The sequence below is a fragment of the Talpa occidentalis genome, unplaced genomic scaffold (genome assembly GCF_014898055.3).
Source record: "Talpa occidentalis isolate TD23 unplaced genomic scaffold, MPIMG_talOcc4v2.1 talOcc4.13, whole genome shotgun sequence".
Classification (NCBI taxonomy): domain Eukaryota; kingdom Metazoa; phylum Chordata; class Mammalia; order Eulipotyphla; family Talpidae; genus Talpa; species Talpa occidentalis.
This window is the reverse complement of record NW_023601322.1, coordinates 40,635,872-40,654,272: the sequence shown is the minus strand read 5'-3', so window position 1 is coordinate 40,654,272 and position 18,401 is coordinate 40,635,872. Positions and strand designations below refer to the sequence as shown.

General features: G+C 34.2%; 1 protein-coding gene across 8 annotated transcripts in view; it reads right to left on the bottom strand.

Annotated features, from left to right (window-relative positions):
* Positions 1–18,401, bottom strand: part of ESCO1 (establishment of sister chromatid cohesion N-acetyltransferase 1) — a 61,984-nt gene that overhangs the window by 25,951 nt on the left and 17,632 nt on the right. For all 8 annotated transcript variants that reach the window (XM_054694153.1, XM_054694151.1, XM_054694154.1 and 5 more), the window contains 6 exons: positions 13,090–13,192; positions 10,442–12,579; positions 6,661–6,775; positions 5,537–5,597; positions 4,833–4,944; positions 560–691 (listed from right to left, as the gene is read on the bottom strand). In XM_054694153.1, coding sequence (XP_054550128.1) covers positions 560–691; positions 4,833–4,944; positions 5,537–5,597; positions 6,661–6,775; positions 10,442–11,989 — 1,968 coding nt within the window. In that variant the 5' untranslated portion in view covers positions 11,990–12,579; positions 13,090–13,192. The remainder of the gene's footprint in view (positions 1–559; positions 692–4,832; positions 4,945–5,536; positions 5,598–6,660; positions 6,776–10,441; positions 12,580–13,089; positions 13,193–18,401) is intronic.

The following is an 18,401-nucleotide window of genomic DNA, read 5'->3' as shown; positions in this document are numbered from 1 at the left end:
ATTAAATACCCATTTGCCTCAAATGCACATGCATTTAAAATATATATACTAAAACATATTTACTTTGTGGGATTTTTCTTTTTAGTATATTATAAATTGAGGTCTTAACCTTCACAAATTTGTCCTTTTTAATTTTATTAAAAACTCTCATGATAGCAGAGAGAAGATAAATTCCCAAATCATCTTTTTGAATTAAAAGCTGTACCAAGCTATATGAATAGTAAAACAGGCTAATCAAAAGCTAAAAATTATTAAGATCAAAGGAATTTTAAAAATATTTGAGTTGAATAGCATTATTTGTTAGACGAAGTACAAGAATTTTTTTTTTTTAATTAACTTTAAAAAATCCCACAGCATAAATCAGCCAGAATAAATTAGCTGGCTTTTTATGTTTGATATTGTTTTGGAATAAGCCATCATATATATATACTCCAAGGGTTTTGTATATATTATCGTTTCCTAAAAACAACTTCTTCAGTGACTTAGCTTTGGCAATTCATCTCATAGATTCTGACCTAATTAGTTGATTCTGCATTTTAAAGTCATGAATTCCACTTACCACGTATTTTACAGCACTAATAAACTGGTTGTGGAAGAGCAGATGCTGTGTTTCATCTTCTGGATTTGAAGCTGTGTAAAGCATACCACAAACATTGCAGGAAACTGCTCCAAATCTTTTTTGTCCTGCATCCTATTTACAAAATACAAACAAACATTTTTTTTTCCTCCCAAAGAATAATCCTAGAACACTGGCTTCTAAAGCTATAATGTAAACATAAAGCAACATGTTTAACCTATAATAGTTAATGTTGATTACAAAAATTAAGATGTTAATCTTTAAAGTCTGTGTGTAATTTTACTAACTGTTCCCATTATAGCAATATGATCACTCACTCCATAGCATTTATAAGTGATTGCACCATTATGGCTCTACTCCACAGCATTTAATAACCATTGAAATGAAACATCCATAACACAACAATTTTGGTCCTAAAGCCACAAATAGCAAGTACCTTATAAATGAGAATACATAATTTATATATGTAATAATTATACTGCTGAAGTTTAGAGGAAATATTGTTTTATAGACTTAAAAAAATCAAGTATGTTCTCTTTGTTTTGTTCTAGTTTACAGATATTAAAAAGAATATTTTGATATCACCAGAAACTTTTTCTATTACCTTTATATTAAATAAATACATAAAGACTGGCTACACCTACACTACAACAGTTATGCTATAGTGAGTGCTTACAAAATGTTTTCTATTCTCCTATTCAACAAGAGAATTTCTGCTATATGGTCTAATTTTAATAAACTACTCAAAAGGTATAATCCCTTTAATAAATTTCAACTGATTATTGAAAAAAATAGAACCTAACAGTCTACCTTAGAACTATGCTCAAATAGCAAAGAGAAATTAACTGATAATTGTATGTAAAATTAAAGGGAAGTTCATTCCAAAAGATTCAAATTTTGGACAAAGTGTTGCCTAAAATTTATTTTTTTAAAATTCTGTAATTGTGAAAAATATACATAATAGTTAACATTTAAGCTCTTAAGTACAAAGTTCAGTAGTGTTAAGTACATTCACACTGTTGAGCAACCAACCTCCAGAATCCTTTTCATTTTACAAAATCGAAATTTTATACCCCTTAAACAAGCAGTTACTATATTGGACAATGCATCTTTAGATTCTAACTGTCTAATCCTATTTCACTGTCATACTGCTTTAACCATTCTGTTTCCTCTCTCTAAAAAAGTGACTATGCTATGTACCTCACAGAAGTGGAATTATCTAGTATCTGTCTTTTCTGTGACCTGCTTATTTCACTAAGCATAATGGCCTCAAGGTTCATCCATGCTATAGCATGTGTCATAATCTCTCTCCTTTTTAAGGCTGAATAGTATTCCACTGCATATATAGAGACCATGTTTATCCATCTGTCAATGGACACTGTTACCATCACCTTTTGGCTATTATGAGTAACAAATATCAATATACAAACACTTCTTCAAGCAGGCAATTTTTATAGTAATGAACACACATTTCTCTGCCTGTTTCCTCACTGGTAAATAGGAAATAATTGTGGCGCACATGGAATAGCACATTCAAAAAGTATAGCTCTGAGAATTCAAATGTTAAGATACTTCAGAATACATTAAATTAATGACTAAAGTTGTAACAGCAGTAGCACCTTAAATTTCTAATGATTTATCCTATACACATACACAAACACACACACACACACACACAAACCAAATGAACAGTATCAATTTTTATTATTTGGCTTTATTAATACTAGATTATACAGTATCAGCCTTAATTCTACATTTACAATATTTCATAATTTTTAGTGCTATTTTTAAAGGGTTAAAGAAGTTGTACAACACTTTCACATTAATGCAATAAGGTCTGCTAGAAAGCTGATGCAAAAACATTTGAATTGTATAGTAATTCAAGCTAACATGCACCAATATGTATGTCTTTGTGTAAATCCTGGACTATTGGTCTATGAAGAAATACTTCGGGAATGGTTTTGTGTCCAAAAAAATGTATGTTTCTTAATCCTTTCTGAATAAACCCTAAGGTTAATAAAGATAACTGTTTCTCCCTAAACAAACAAACAATACAAAGTATAGCTGCTATCACAATCATTGCCATCATCAATTCTTGCCCAGCACTATCCAACAGAAAAGTGATTCAAAATATTAAATTTTTTAAAGCTGTGTCAAAGAACAAAAGCAAGCAGGTGAAATTAATTTTGAAAGTTTATTACAATATTTAACAAAATGTATCCTAAATATTGTAATTTCAACATGTATTAGATACAAAATAAAACTTAGTGATGTTACCTTCCTTTTGTACTAGTGAAATGTAGTATATGTTTATACTTAGAGCATATCTAGTCTACAAAACTGTATTTCAAGAGCTCAACAGCAAAAAGTGGCTACCACATTGGACAATGCATCTTTATTTTTTTAAAAAGATTTATTTATTTATGCATACAAGAACTGGGGCACTGGCCAGAGATGTGGGGGGTGAGAGGATTCACCAGAGATAGAGTGGGGAACATAAAAGGCAGACTGACTGAAATACACTGCTAAGGGGAGCAGCGGGAGAGACAGGAGAGGTCTGCTATGCCAGGTGGGTAGCTCCCTGGCTGGCTGGGGATGGACTGGGGATTGAACTTGTGCTGCAGAGGCTGCAGATAGCTTCACAGTGTTGTGCTTAACCCCTTGCACCACCAGGGAGGCCCAGCATCTTCAGATTCTAATTGACTAATTCTAGTTCACTGTCATACTTATTTAACAACAAAAACATCACTAAAAGTAACGAAACAGCGCTTACAAAAATTCTAGACAATCCTTCTCAAAAATTTCTAGATATTTATTGTATAATTATCCTCCATATTTAAGTTACAATCAACCATTCAGTCCCAAAAAGTCTATTAATTATGTTGGGTGAAACTATATTAAATATCATTATTATTTTGAGTACCTTCATCTTTCAATATTATGCTTGTTTGCTCCAATAAATTTATAATCAAAATGGCTCACTCTCTTTTCCACTTTGTCACAAACTGCACTTACTAATTTCTATTTCAAATTAACTACTGGTTTATCTTTCTGTAAAATATGTTTTTAAGTGCCTCACTGGTGGCCTAATGGTTAAATCTCAGCTGATCACTATGGCCTGCATTCCAACCCCAGCCAGGGAGTTAAACCACAAATGGCACAGTAGACATCTTCTGTTGCCTGCTGCTCCCCTTAGCAGTACATTTCAGTAAGTCTGCCTGATCTGCTCCCCACTCTGTCTCTGGTGAGACCACTCACCACCCACACCTCTGACATATACCCTAGTTCTTCTACACAAAAAAATATATTTTTTAAAAATTGTAACACATACTAAAACACAGATACTTAAAATAAGTAAGCTCCACAGAAACTTAAAATCTAGAAAACTCCCTATTATGTTAATAATTAAACCAGCTAGGGGCCTTCCTGCTGGCCAAAGGGGTTAAGGCTCAGCACTATGAAGCTATTCACAGCCACTGCAAGAGTTTGATCCCCAGCCAAGGAGTTACCTACATGATGCAGATCTCTCCTGTCTCGCCCGCTGCTCCCCTCAGCAGTGTATTTCAGTCAGTCTGCCTGTTCTGCTCCCCACTCTGTCTCTGGTGAATTTTCTCATCAACCCCTCCACACCTCTGGCCTGCACCCCAGCTGTTGTATGCATAAACAAACAAAAATCTTTAAGAAAAGAAATTAGGGGCCTTCCTGGTGGAGCAAAGGGTTAAGACGCAACTTATTAAGCTATCTGCAGTCACTGCAGCACTAGTTTGATCCCCAGCCAGGGAGCTATCCACATGGCATAGCAGACCTCTCCTGACTCACCTGTTGCTCCCCTCAGCATTGTATTTCAGTAGATCTGTCTGTGCTGTCCCCATTCTGTCTCTGGTGAACCCTCTCACCCCCGCCACCTCTGGCCTATACTCCAGTTCTTGTATGCATAAATAAATAAACCTTTAAAAAAAAAATTAAACCAACTAGTAAATGAAAAAAATGATCAAATACATTTAAGAAAATAACAACTGAGGCATAAAGTACTGATCTGTTGTAAATAAAACTAAAAATACAGAAATTTGAATTTTTATTATTTGCTACAGTACATACTTGACTAGGGGAGTTGGGGTAGGGGCTAGAGGAGTAGAAACAGCAATGATAGCAGGAATATTTTTATATTTTTATAATGAAAATGTATGGTGTCAAAAGGCTCTTTGCAGAAATAAGATACATAAAACACTTTACCAAGGTCAAGTTTTATACTTACTATGATCAACTGTTTTTCATCAGCTTTCTCTGCTTCTTTTAGTTTCAAGTCCTTTGGAATTGTTATCTCCAAGTGAGAATTACACTTAGGCCAAGAATTATCTGATGTCTCTCTTTAAAGGAAAAACAAAACAAAAACTATTAAATGTTATAGATCCTTCACATCTAGAAGGAAAAAAACTAATTTATATATGTGTCTATATAAAACTGACAAATTTCAACTCCAAAGTGGAAAAAAGAAAATTTTGAAAATCAAGGGAGGGGAACCCAAGAAAACTAATTTTCAACCAAAAAACAAAAACTATTAACACTGGCTATATTCTGAATAATTTTTAAGTTTTATAATTTTAGCCATCCAGCTTGCCTTAAATACTGTTTTCAGTAATCTGCAAGGCAAAATGAGACATTTTATTTCATTCTGATGTTACAACAAAACAAGAAGCTTTTAATCTACTAAAACTACTTTTATATGTTGGTAATACTTGGTATTTTCAGGAGTATGAGGAAAACAGCCTTCTCGCACACTTGCTGGAAGCATAAAAAAACACAACACCTTCAGACAGAAATTGGACAATATAGGTTAAACAGTAAATATCAAGTAGACAAAGAAGTATGTCTATAAAGTGGAGAAGAGTTCATCCAATGCAAAACTTAAAGGTATAAAATCATTTAGTTCTCATATTTCTACTTTTATTAATACCTTACCTGTTATCACTGGACTTAGATGTTTGGTTATGGAGTATGTTCTGATGTTTGGGAGCTGAACCTGTAATTTAATCGAGAAGGTGAGTTATATACTTAAGCTTTGAACTAGCTCTTCATCTAATGATTGAAAATTATTATACAGGAAGGAGAAAATAATTCAATGCATTGTTTTAATTTAAATAAACAGCATTTAATAATTTTAGAGCCCTTCCTAGAAACTACCCTTCAGAGAAAAGGCTTTATACATTCCTAAAGAGATCTAATGGTAGCTTAACAGTTTGCATCTAGTTTCACCAATAATTAGTAGCCCTGAACAAAAAAGGAAATTGTTTAAATATTTTTATACTAATATAATCTCAAAATGAAAACATTTCTTGATATTCAAAATAGAGTCGAGTCTCTGGAGTTTCAATCACATTAATAATCAATGCATTTTATTTTACAATAAACAAGTACATTTCTCTGTATCAGACTGTACCTGTGCCCAATTAAGAGGAAAAGTTAATACATGTAATGGAAACAATTATCTGGCCTCAATACTTTGTTTCATGTATACTTTTGCTTTAGCAGAGAGAAAACAACAAGAATTAGGAATTCTTTTCTATATCCCCTTGAGCTACATCTGATATACCCCCATGTAACATGTTTACAACAGATATTGTCAAATATTCTTCACTAGATTACAAAGCTCAATTTTTACATGGTGTAAGTAGACAAATACAGCATTTATTAAGTCCTTAATTCAAAGACAGAATCACTAAGATGGAAAATTGAGTAAGTGAGGTTTACAGATAAGAAATTAAAATAGGAAAGCAGTCATTTATACTTGAGAAATAAGCTGCCACCATTAACTTAGGCAATTCATTAAGTAACACTTTTCTAGAGAGTATGTCAGAAATAAAATTAAAGACTAAAAACAAAAAAACTGGTAGGGAGTCAAAGAATCATACTTAGGTACTTTAAAACAAATCAACAGAGGCAATATGATGATCACGATAATCACACATTTGAAAAACACAGGCAATGGGTAAGACATGCCTATTTTGGTAGTTAATACAGTTTCCTGTTACAATGACAATAGTATCTCTGAACACTATGAAATTCAAATATTTTCAAGGTGTTACCTGGAAATTTACTCTCCCCTGTATCAAGTGTTGCTTGACTGACAAATGCTGAAACAGTAGTGCTATTTTCCACTGGATTGTTTTCAAGCTTGGACTGCAAACACAGGCTGAAATTCTAAACACATATAATGCAAAATGTTAGTATTTGCTTTTATACCTATCTTTGGGTCTTATCCCAAAACATTTTCAGTAAATTTTAGTGAAAACTTATGATAATACTTTGTATTTGGAGTAATTCACAAAGATACGCCTTAAGTCTCTTCATGATGTCTCCTAAGTCACCCTTTAAACATCAACTCCCATTATTCCTCCTCCATGCCTGATTGAAAAACTTATATCTCCCACAGAAATATCCCATATTTGTCTGACTGTCTAGTTTCTCTAGCTTCACCTATCTAAATCTGCACTGACCAATACAGTATCCACTGCCACAGCTAATTACTATGCATTTAACATATCGTTAGTAAAACTCATTTGAGGGGCCTCCCTGGTGGTGCAGGGGTTAAAGATAGAGACACAGCTCTATCAAACTATCCTCAGCCACTGCAGCATGAGTTGGATCCCTGGCCCCCAGGGAGCTGACTCACATGGCACAGCAGACCTCTCCTGTCTCGCCCACTGCTCCCCTCGGCAGTGTATTTCAATAGATTTGCCTGTTCTGCTCCCACTCTGTCTCTGGTGAACACATCCCTCCCCGCACCTCTGGCCTACATCCCAGTTCTTGTATGCATAAATAAAATAAATCTTAAAAAAAAAAACCTGATTTGATATGTGTAATATAAACCACAAAGTAAAACATCTGAATTTTAAAACTGATTATGTGTTGAAATGATATATGGCAGGGTAAGACACATTAATTTTACCAGTTTCTTTTTGCTTTAATGTGGCTACCAGAAAGTTTTAAATGATATATGTAGCTCGAAATATATTTCTATTGCATAGTACTGATCTAGAACACCTTACGCATTATATAAACTCAAGTCACTAACCTCTTCCAGGAAGTCTTCTTCAAGCTTCCTCATACCCTTCTCCACACTCTGGAATTCTCCATGTACTTCATCTCGACCTCTATCATGACCTATTTTCTTGACCATCACATCCTATTTTGAATTATTTTTGACTCATTTCCTACAACTATTTTTTTTTTTTAAAGATTTATTTCATTTATACAAGAACCGGGGTATAGGCCAAATGTGCGGGAGGGTGAAAGGATTCACCAGAGACAGAGTGGGGAACAGAACTGGCAGAATGACCAACATACACTGCTGAGGGGAACAGGGGGCGAGACAGGAGAGGTCTGCTGCACCATGGGGGTCGCTCTGTGGCCAGCAGGGATCGAACCAGCACTGCACAGGCTGTAGACAGCTTCACAGCGCTGCACGCAACCGCCTGCCCCACCAGGGGAGGCCCCTCATTTCCTTCAAAACCATACTATATTTAATTGCTGTACTCCCAAGAGTCTCTAAATAAGAACCTCATCAAAAAGCAAATACTCAATAATTACCAAAAGAAAACATCCCAAACTCTAACATCATTGGCTAACTCAGAGAAATGGAAACAAGGAAGCCAGCAACTAAATTTGTTTGAATATGTATTTATCTGCACTGTGACTGCTACAATAAACATGTAATATTACTTTCAAACATTGTGTTTTTTAAATAAACTTTTTTTTTTGGTCATTGAAAAGCAGAATTATAAATGCCAAAAACAATGATATATTACTAAACTCTATTAATAGAAACTTACTGGTTTAAAACAACAGGTCATAAAATAAGGTCGGAATCATTTAAATTCTGTTGATGAATTCACAGAAAATCTATGAAAGTTTAGCCTTATCAACCACAACAATTTCTCAGTACTGCTAAAACTGACACTATGTAATTAGAAGAGCAAAATTATAGGCAATCACAGAAAAAGTTTTTCAGTGATGTAAGGTTTGTTTTTCTAGTCTCCTACCATCTCAAATGTAAATCTGGCTAAATTCTGAAGCCAGTCAATCTTATTTTAAATTCCTGGCTCCAGAACTTAATGTCACTTAGGTAAATTACTTAAACTTTAAGTCTCATTCTCATTTATAAACTGTGGATAATAATAGAAATCAGGGACTCCCTGGTGGTGGCAAGGGGTTAAGTCTAAGCACAATGAAGCTATAGGTGGCCAGTGCAGCAGGAGTTCGATCCCCCAGCCACAGCGCTAACCCATATGGCACAGCAGACCTCTCCTGTCTTGCCTGTTGCTCCTCTCAGCAGTGATTTCTGCTCCCTACTCTGTCTCTGGTGAATCCTCTTACCCCCTGTACCTCTGGCCTACACCCAGTTCTTGTATGCCTAAATAAAAATATATCTTTAAAAATAAAAAGGAATAGAAGTCATAGTGTAAACTATGGTGAGAATTATATGAAGCTCATCTTTCCTGACAAAGAGTCAGTGTTCATCAAATAAAAGTCATTATGATTCTTAAACTAAGCTACCTCATTATATATTTTTTTTAATGGAGTAAGAAGAAATCTCTGTGACTACTGTAATGCAAATTTCTTAAAAGGTCCTGTCATGTCTTTGATCTCAATAGGCTCTCAAAAATGCCCTGAATGGCATAAATCCAAAGAACATTTCAGTAAAAGCAGTATTATAGGTCAAATTAATGTAATCTAAGGAAGTACCTCTATTCAAGTACAGTTTGGTACAAAGTAATGGATTATATTTTTTATTCTTCAATATATTTTCCATATATTACCTCCATCTGCCTTCTGAGTTCTCATAGGTACTTAGACACAGCAAAGAATAAGAAGATACTCTCTCCAGCAATACTTGGAGCGTACCTACCAATTTGCTGACAAAAACATTCCCTGAATAGCATGCCACCACATTTCTGGAAGCAAGCATGCTTATTATTCATACCATTACTTAATTCTAATTACTATGACTATTTGAATAATTACCTTCTAATTTATGCTTTCATTCCCATTTGCACAGAAAATAAAATCTTAGAGTATCATATGGTGACAGTTTCCTTTAAATTCATTTTGCTTTTTAGTGGAGACTAGACACTGGTCTATACATACATACAAAATTTCTTACTGGCTCTATCTGTTGGTGTTCTATATATGATTTCACTTAGAAAGAAATGGCTTGTTCAGTTGCTTTTATATAAAGTTTTATAACTATTTTCCTCAGATAATAAAGTTTCTTACAGCTATTAGATGTTGTTTTTCAATTTACTTTTCCATTTTAAAAATTCTTGGCAACTACAATTTTATTCTTAGGTTGAAGAAAGAATTTACATCTTTCAGACATTTCATTTGTCAACTACTCAAAAGTGAAACTAGAAGGCACCCTACCAATGCTTAACTTTTCAATTTTACCAAGTATGGAGGGTGGGGGGTAAGAGAGGGAGGGCATCCCAGCTAAAATTAATTCTAACATATCAAAATTGAGCCAAGTTCTACATTTTAGTCACTATGAAACATCATTTCAATGGTTATAATAGAAAAAGGAAACAATTTACTGTTAAAAAGAAAAGCTAGACTTCAATAGGTTTATTCTCACGTAAAATAAGATGAAAATGAGGAAACAATGACAAGCATTCATGTAATGTGAGACATCTAAAGGAATAAGTTCCATCAATGAAGACTGGGTTAATAAAAATTCTTGCTAATGATTTAACAGTATGCCTTAACAAATGACTTTCATGACTTAATTCTTAAGCTAAAATATTATATACACTTATTTCTTATTATATAGTAGTCAAACAACCTCTCCTGTGCATACTGAAAATGGATTACCTTATCTGATGTTGATTCAAATGACTGTTTCATCTGGTTACCCAAAGGTGGGATGGGAGGTTTTGTCTGATTATCCAACTGACAATTTTCAGAAGCCATTTTTGTGGTTTTTTTAAATTCAACCTTAACGTCATTAATTTTAACTTCAGAATTAACTTCTTTCATTTCTTTCTGCTGGCAAGCTATGTTTTTATCATCATGTGACTTGATCCCTAAAAATGTACTTTGATGATGATGATGCATTTCTAAAGCTGGTAGTGAAAAACTGGTTTGTAATAAGCCCAGTTTTGGGGAAACTTGAGAGTCCAACTTATTTTGCTGCACAGAGTTAAATTTTGAAAGTTTAATTTTAGTCCAGTTAGAGTTCTTTTTAGTTGAGCTGTTTATTCCATTTAATATACATTTCACAGGCTTTGTTTTTCTACTGGGGAAGAAACGATTACATTGGACATCCTGAGTTGTTTCCTTCTGATGAAGCATTTGTCTCTCAACCTCAGTCTCTTCCAACTTTATTTCTGTAGGTTTCTCCTCCTTTGCACTTTCCGTTTGTGAAGATTCCTTTTTTACTTCTACAGTATCTGACTCAATTTCACCAGCAATTTCTTCACAGAGCTGGAGAATGCTACCTCGTTTGCTCTTTCCTGTTTGCTCCAGCTCTTTATCTACACTTTGTTCAGGCACTGATGGCTTTGGACTTTTTTGGGATTTTACACTACTATTCACTTGTGTATGAACTGACTTCTTTATCTCATTCTTTTTAGAGACCATGGAAGTAGTCATTTTGGATCTTCTTATCTCAGATGAAGTTACAGGCACAGTTCTTGTTTCTTCTTTTCTAGCATTCTTCTGAAGACACTTTTCAGCTCCTTTTATGCACTGAGAACTACTAGTATACGCTATCTGTTGCTCTACTTTGCGTTTCTTTCCTTTTGGTGAATTTGTTACTTCATTTACTACTGGATTTTCATCCTCTTTAGAGTCAGATTTTATTTCCAGTACTTTTCTTTTCACATGTTTCTGACTTGTTTTAACTTTATTAGATTTATTTTGAGTGTTACTACAGCGCTCTTTTCTTGTTGGTGGCAAATTCTGTTTAACTACTTGAACTAGACCCTGAATTTCTCTACTACGCAGAGTCCTTGTTGAAACCTCTGTTAACTGTTGTAATCTTTGTGATCTCCGATTAAGTTGTTCATTTGATCTGGGGATTTCATGGATTGAATTTTTCTGACATAATTTCTTTTTTTTTGTACATTCTTGCTGTGAATGTCCCTTCAGAATTACCATATTTTTACTAATGGATTTACTTGCTTTTTTATCACTGGACACTGCTTTTGCTGATCTTGTACTCATACATGTTCCTATTTCAGGCTGATTTACTTTACTTTCACTGGAAGATTTCACCAGTGATTTTGTAGTTTCTTTTGGACCTGATTTTTTTGCCGGATTCTTTAGAGAACCTTGACTTTGTGTTCCTAAGTTCTTATCTTCACTTTTTTTAATAACATTGGAGGAATTTTCTTTTAATTTCTCTTGAATGGACATCATTCCTGAGTAAGGTCCTCCTTTTCTAAATAGTTTTTGAGAGGATTTCTGTGTCCTAGTAGGTATGAATGTTGAATATCTATTATTACTATTGAGGAGGTTTTAAAGAGCTGATTTAACTGATGTTGATACACATTTTCAACAAAAATAGTAGTTTGCTTCAAGTAAGGTTTCTCTCATCCCTAGGATATGAGGAAAGCTGGTATGAAGGCTAAGAGATACTTGTTTTACCTTGGATAGGCAATAGAAATTTGAAGAAAATTTAATTCTAATTTGAATTTTTGAGAATTTTTTGATGAAAAAACTTAATTCAGGTTCAAACTGTTTTGTTACTTTTTCAATTATTATTGGTTTTCAGGTCTAGCCCTATTACTGCAGGTGTTATTTATCACTGACCACTCTGTTTTGATGTCTTGGAAAACTTTTTTCTTCTGAAGTCTACAATTATTAGACTTTGATTCATTTGAAACATGTCTTAGGGCTAACGAGTTTAGTTCCTTGTTTGCTGGGTCTGTTGGTTTGAAATTCTTATCTAACCTTTTTCGTTTAATAAAATACTCTATTAACATAGATTTCCTTTTGTGCTGCCATTTCTGAAAAATAAAAAAAATTAAATTTTGTACAATTCAAAAAATATGGCAATGCTAATACTATAAACAAACAAACCTGTTTTATATAGAAATAAAAACAATTTCTCCTTTTGCATTATTTAGCTAAATACTTAAGGATAACAGAATAAAGTATCTCAAGTACATTTCTAGAAATAATCAATAACTTGTCTAATACAAGAATAGAATAGTTGGGGCCTCCCTGGTGGTCTAGTAGTTAAGTCTCAGCGCTATCACCACTATAGCCTGAGTTCAATCCCCAACAAGGGAGCTAACCCACATATGGTGCAGCAGAACTCTCCTGTCTCGCCTGCTGCTCCCCTCAGCAGTGTATTTCACTAAATCTGCCTGTTCTGCTCCCCACTTTCTCTCTGGTGACTCCTTTCACCACCACCCCTGCATCTCTGGTCTATTTCCCAATTCTTCTAATGCAAAATAAATATTAAAAAAAAATAGAATAATTGAAAATTAGTTTATTTCTTAAGTTTTACTTACAGTCCTTTTCCCACAAGACAGAATTGGTTTTTCAGCCACCATAACTCATGAAAATTTGACAAAATCATTCCTTATATTATTTTCTTAACACATCACACAGCACCTAAAAGAAAAAATTCAAAATGTTTACAAGACAAAGGAAAGATGTGTTCATTTACCTCTCAACAAATATATCATTCCATAATATTACTCACCCTACCAGTAAGCCTTCATAGCCCATTTTAATATCAATGAGTACTTAATTTTAGTATTTAAAACCTAAACTCTGGTATATGCACCCAATGGAATATATATCCATTTTATGTTGTACAGAAGTTTAAAATATAAAAAAAAAAAACTATGTTAAATTTGTAAAGAAAAAAATCTTATCTTGAAGAAAAATATTGTAAATACATTCACAGAAGAGCATTCATACACAGTTAAAAAGGCAAATTTAAATGCAGATTTACCTTCCACTCTCATGTTAAACCTACCAAAAAAAAAAACAATAGATTTAACAAAACCATGAACTCCAAGTAAAGAACAGATGATTAAAAATAAAAAGATATCAAAAACTGGACAAATAACAACCCTAGACTCAAGAAAACCTGAATCCTAAACCAAAAATGGAGAGAACTGAGGAGCAGTTCTATTTAAACCACAACTACAATGCCCCTAACCCCACCAAGACTCAAAGCTAATTGGCAGTACCAGGTTCTATAGGAGATGGAAATGAAATTCAAAAAAGCAGGTAAACTCCAGGTTGCCATTCCAATTACTAGCAACCAGAAGACTTACCCTGCGTTAACAACCAAAGACTGGAGATAAAAATTTCTGAAACTAAAAAATAAAAGGTCTGAGTGCTCAAAAGGCACAGCTGAGAGTAGACAATCATTCTGACAAGAGGGAATAACTAGCAGTACATACAATGATTGCTGAGACCCATTCTCCACCCAAAAGACCCCTTTGCCTACTCAGAAACTCCAAGAGGATGGCCTTGTGTATGGCAGCCAAGTGTATGGCCTTCTAGAAAGCAAATGGAAAGACTGTTTTCTAATGAATTTTCTAAGTCTAAGAGAAGACAATCCAAATGCCCCAAAACAGATGACTGAATCAAGAAGATGTGGCATATATACACAATGGAATATTATTCAGCAATCAAAAAAGATAAACTCATGCCATGCACAGCAATGTGGATGGAACTAAAAGGAATTATGCTCAGTAAAATAAGCCAGAAGGAAAAAGAAAAATATTGGATGGTTTCACTTATAGCAGGAATATTGGGGCACCCAGTAAGACATCAGTGTAAAAAAATAACAACAGTACAAAACACAGCAAAGCAAAAACTATAAATCAAAGACATACTGCAGGGGAAGAGGAGAAAGAGGGATCAAAGGGAGGGAGGGAGGAGCACAGGGGACTGAGGTGATGGTGCACAGGTGCATTGGTGAAGGAAACTCTATGGACCTGAGGCGGTGGGGGGAAGCAAATATTGTTTAAAAATGAACAATGATGTAAAAAATAAAATTAATATATATCTAAAAAAAGAAAATGATAAAAATACAAAACCATCCTCCTTTTCTCACAAATTTTAAAAAATATCAATATTTTTATTAAAAGCATGAAATTTATATAAATGTAATAGAATTACTACTGTTATTTTACAATAAATTTTTAAGTAAAAAATAAATATTTTCTGAACCAAAAAAAACCCATAAAAATAAATAAAAATAAAGAGAATACCTAAAAATACTGGCAGGGCCCATATTAAGCAGGGACACACATACTCGAATACTACAATCAGCAGTTTACCAGCCTACCTATTATTACTGCACATGCAGTTTCCAATCAATTTTTAGTATCTCACTTTAACCATGAGCATGTAAGAAAGAATCACCACATTACAAAGAAAAAGTTAAAAAAAATAAACAGAAAATAAGCAGTGTAGAAGAAACAAACTACGCAGAGATTAAAAACTACAAATAAGCTAATTCATTCATAGAACTAATATAAAAGAACATTCAGAATGCAAAACTGGGGCCTCCCTTGTGGCGCAGCGCTGTGCTGTGAAGCTGTCTGCAGCCTCGTAGCACAGGTTCGATTCCAGGCCGGCCAGGGAGATTCCCACATGGCAAGGCAGACCTCTCCTGTCTTGCCCGATGCTCCCCTTAACAGTGTCTTCAGTCCATCTGTCTGCTCTGCTCCTCACTCTCTCTGGGGAATTCTCTCACCCTCCTGTGCCTCTGACCTGTACCCCAGTTCTTGTATAAATAAATAAATCTTTTAAAAAAAAAAAAATAATGCAAAGGGGCCTCCCCGGTGGCGCAGCGGTTGAGCGCTGGGTTGCGAAGCTACCCGCGGCCTCTGCGGCGCCAGTTCGATCCCCAGCTGCTCCCCGGCCACTGGAGGAGGGTCCCACATGGTGCGCAGACCTCTCCTGCCGCCCGCTGCTCCCCTCGGCAGTGTACTTCGGTCCTTCTGCCTGTTCTGCTCCCCTCTCTGGCTCTGGTGAATTCTCTCACCCTCCCACGCCTCTAACTGTACCCAATGCATGTATAAAAAAACAAATAAATTAAAAAAAAAAACCATGCCTCTAATAAAAAAAAAAATAAATAATGCAAAACTGAACTTCTGAAAACCAAAAGGAAAAGCAAAGTCAACTAGAAACATTAGAATATAGCGACCCCCTAATAAAAAGATCGATATAGAAACTAAGTAGAAAAAAGTCATAGAATCATCCAAGAGCATGTGTGTACCCTTACTTAAGTTTTTATGAATAATTTAGATAACTAAAAAGAATTGCTATTAATACAGATATATAGCCACTCAATTGGCAGTTGAAGAATCAAGGGTATCTGCAAATGTATACTTCTTCATATCATTAACTTTTGGGATGTACAAACCAAAAAACCATGTATGCTATATGGAGCAACACAAGAAGTCTCCCATTAAATTCAAGAGTATTTTTTAAACAATGTTGGAGGCCTCCCTGGTGGTCTAGGGGTTAAGTCTCAGCGCTATCACCACTGCAGCCTGAGTTCGATCCCTGGCCAGGGAGCTAACCCACATATGGCACAGCAGACCACTCCTGTCTCGCCTGCTGCTTCCCTTAAAAGTGTATTTCAGTCAGTCTACCTGTTCTGCTCCCCATTTCATCTCTGGTGAATCCTCTCACCCCCACACCTCTGGTCTATATTCCAGTTCTTCCATACAATAATATTAAAAAAAAAATTGTTATAGAGGTGATGTAACTGAGAAGACAAAAATTTGAAAGACAAATTACAGAAAAACGTCCAAGACCATCAATAGAAAAATTATCAGTATGTTCGTTCAGTAAGATGAGTAGGAAAAAAAATAAATGTTAAACATTCAAAAACTTGCAATAGAACAAAAAATATCACATACCACTGGTAACAACGCATACATACATACAAGTCGATGTACAAAATAATTGTGCTTTCTGATATAAAAATACACCTAAGTTGTAGCAATTAACAATTTAGTTCCACACATCAATAGACACAGGATTAATGAAACAAAAGGGAGATTCCAAAAACAGACTCCAATGCATGAGATAAAAAAATCTAGTACATATAAAGGTGGTACGAATTTCATTAATTTCAAATTAATAAAGAAAAGATCATTCAAGAGTGGCATTAGGACAACTGGTCAGCCATCTGGGAAATTCTGGGCTAAGAGTGAGATAATGTCTAAGAAAAAAATCAACCATTAAAAATTAAAAAATAAGAGAACTTTATTTTTTGATAGGAATTTCGCTTTAATTAACTTTGACATTTCCACAAAGACTTTTTTTACATTTCAGAAATCATCAGATATTTCAAGTATTAATTATCTGAGAACAGCATTTATAAAAGTCTCCCTAATAATACCTGATGTCTAAGTAAAAAGTAGTTCATGTTTGTGAACCACTGGATTCCCTAAGCACTGTATTTTGAAATGATCAAAAAGAAACATAGCTAAACTCTATTATCTTAAATTCCCACTCAAATACCTTTCTAAATCTCATGCTGTGCCTTGCTGAAACATTCCTTGAGTTGTTATATATGTGTGTTTTGTTTCGTTTTTTTTCCATTGAGGTAACATGGTTTACAACACTGCATTATTATTTAGAGGTATAGGATCATACCTCTTCAGATATATGTTACCACACTGGAAAATTTTAATATTTTCAGAGTGGGAAAGGCTTTCAGTCTTGTCCTAAAATTCAGACGCCAAATTAGAGGTATAAATCTTAGGGGAAAATAGTGACAATAACAGGCACAATTAATCATCATAAATATCTACAGAAAAGAAATGACAGGTGGTAAGGTGTGATAACAATAATATAAATCAGAACTAAAATAAAATACCATTTTTCACCTATCAGATCAAAGGTCAAGAAGTTTAAAAACATAGTCTTGATGCAGATTTGTGACAAGTACTTGCACATTATTGTAGGTGATTCAATGTCACAAACATGAAATACTTTTTACTTAGACATCAGGTATTATTAGGGAGACTTTTATAAATGCTGTTCTCCGATAATTAATACTTGAAATATCTGATGATTTCTGAAATGTAAAAAAAGTCTTTGTGGAAATGTCAAAGTTGATTAAAGAGAAATTAGCAGTAACTATCAAAATTATAAATGTTACATTCTAAACAACTGCAGAACTTTTTATTACAGATATACTTGCACAAATGCACAAAGAAAAGATAAATACAAAACTCATTGTAACAATGTATCAACAAACTGGCCCCCAACAAACAAGAATCACTACTATGCTCTTTATATAAATGATGCTACATTCATGCAACAGAATACCATACAGTCATGTCAAAAGAGAGCTGAAATTCGACTTCCAGACAAAATTCCCACAAGCTTTTTATATAGAATTGACAGCATGATTTCAAAACATATATGGAAATGCAAATCATGTACAATAGTCACAGCATTTTTTAAGAACAAATTTGAAATAAATTATCCAATTCATAAGACACTATAAAGCTACAGTAGTCAAGAGAGTATAATAGTTACAAAGAACAGAGGTAAAGAATCCAAATAGAGCCGTACATTTATGGCCAAGTGATTTTTGGCAAAAGCTCCAAGGTAAGTTCATGGGGAAAAGAAAGTTTAAAAAAAAAAAAAAAAAAAGTACTGAAACTACTGGATATCCAATTAGGAAAAAAAAGAGAGATGAATCCACACAACCCACAAAAATAATTTTAAGACTGATCACAAACTATATGCAAAATTATAAAGCTCTAGAAGAAAACAAGGGCAAAATTTTTTGAGACACTTAGGTAGACAAAGAAAGGTTTAGGCAGGAATC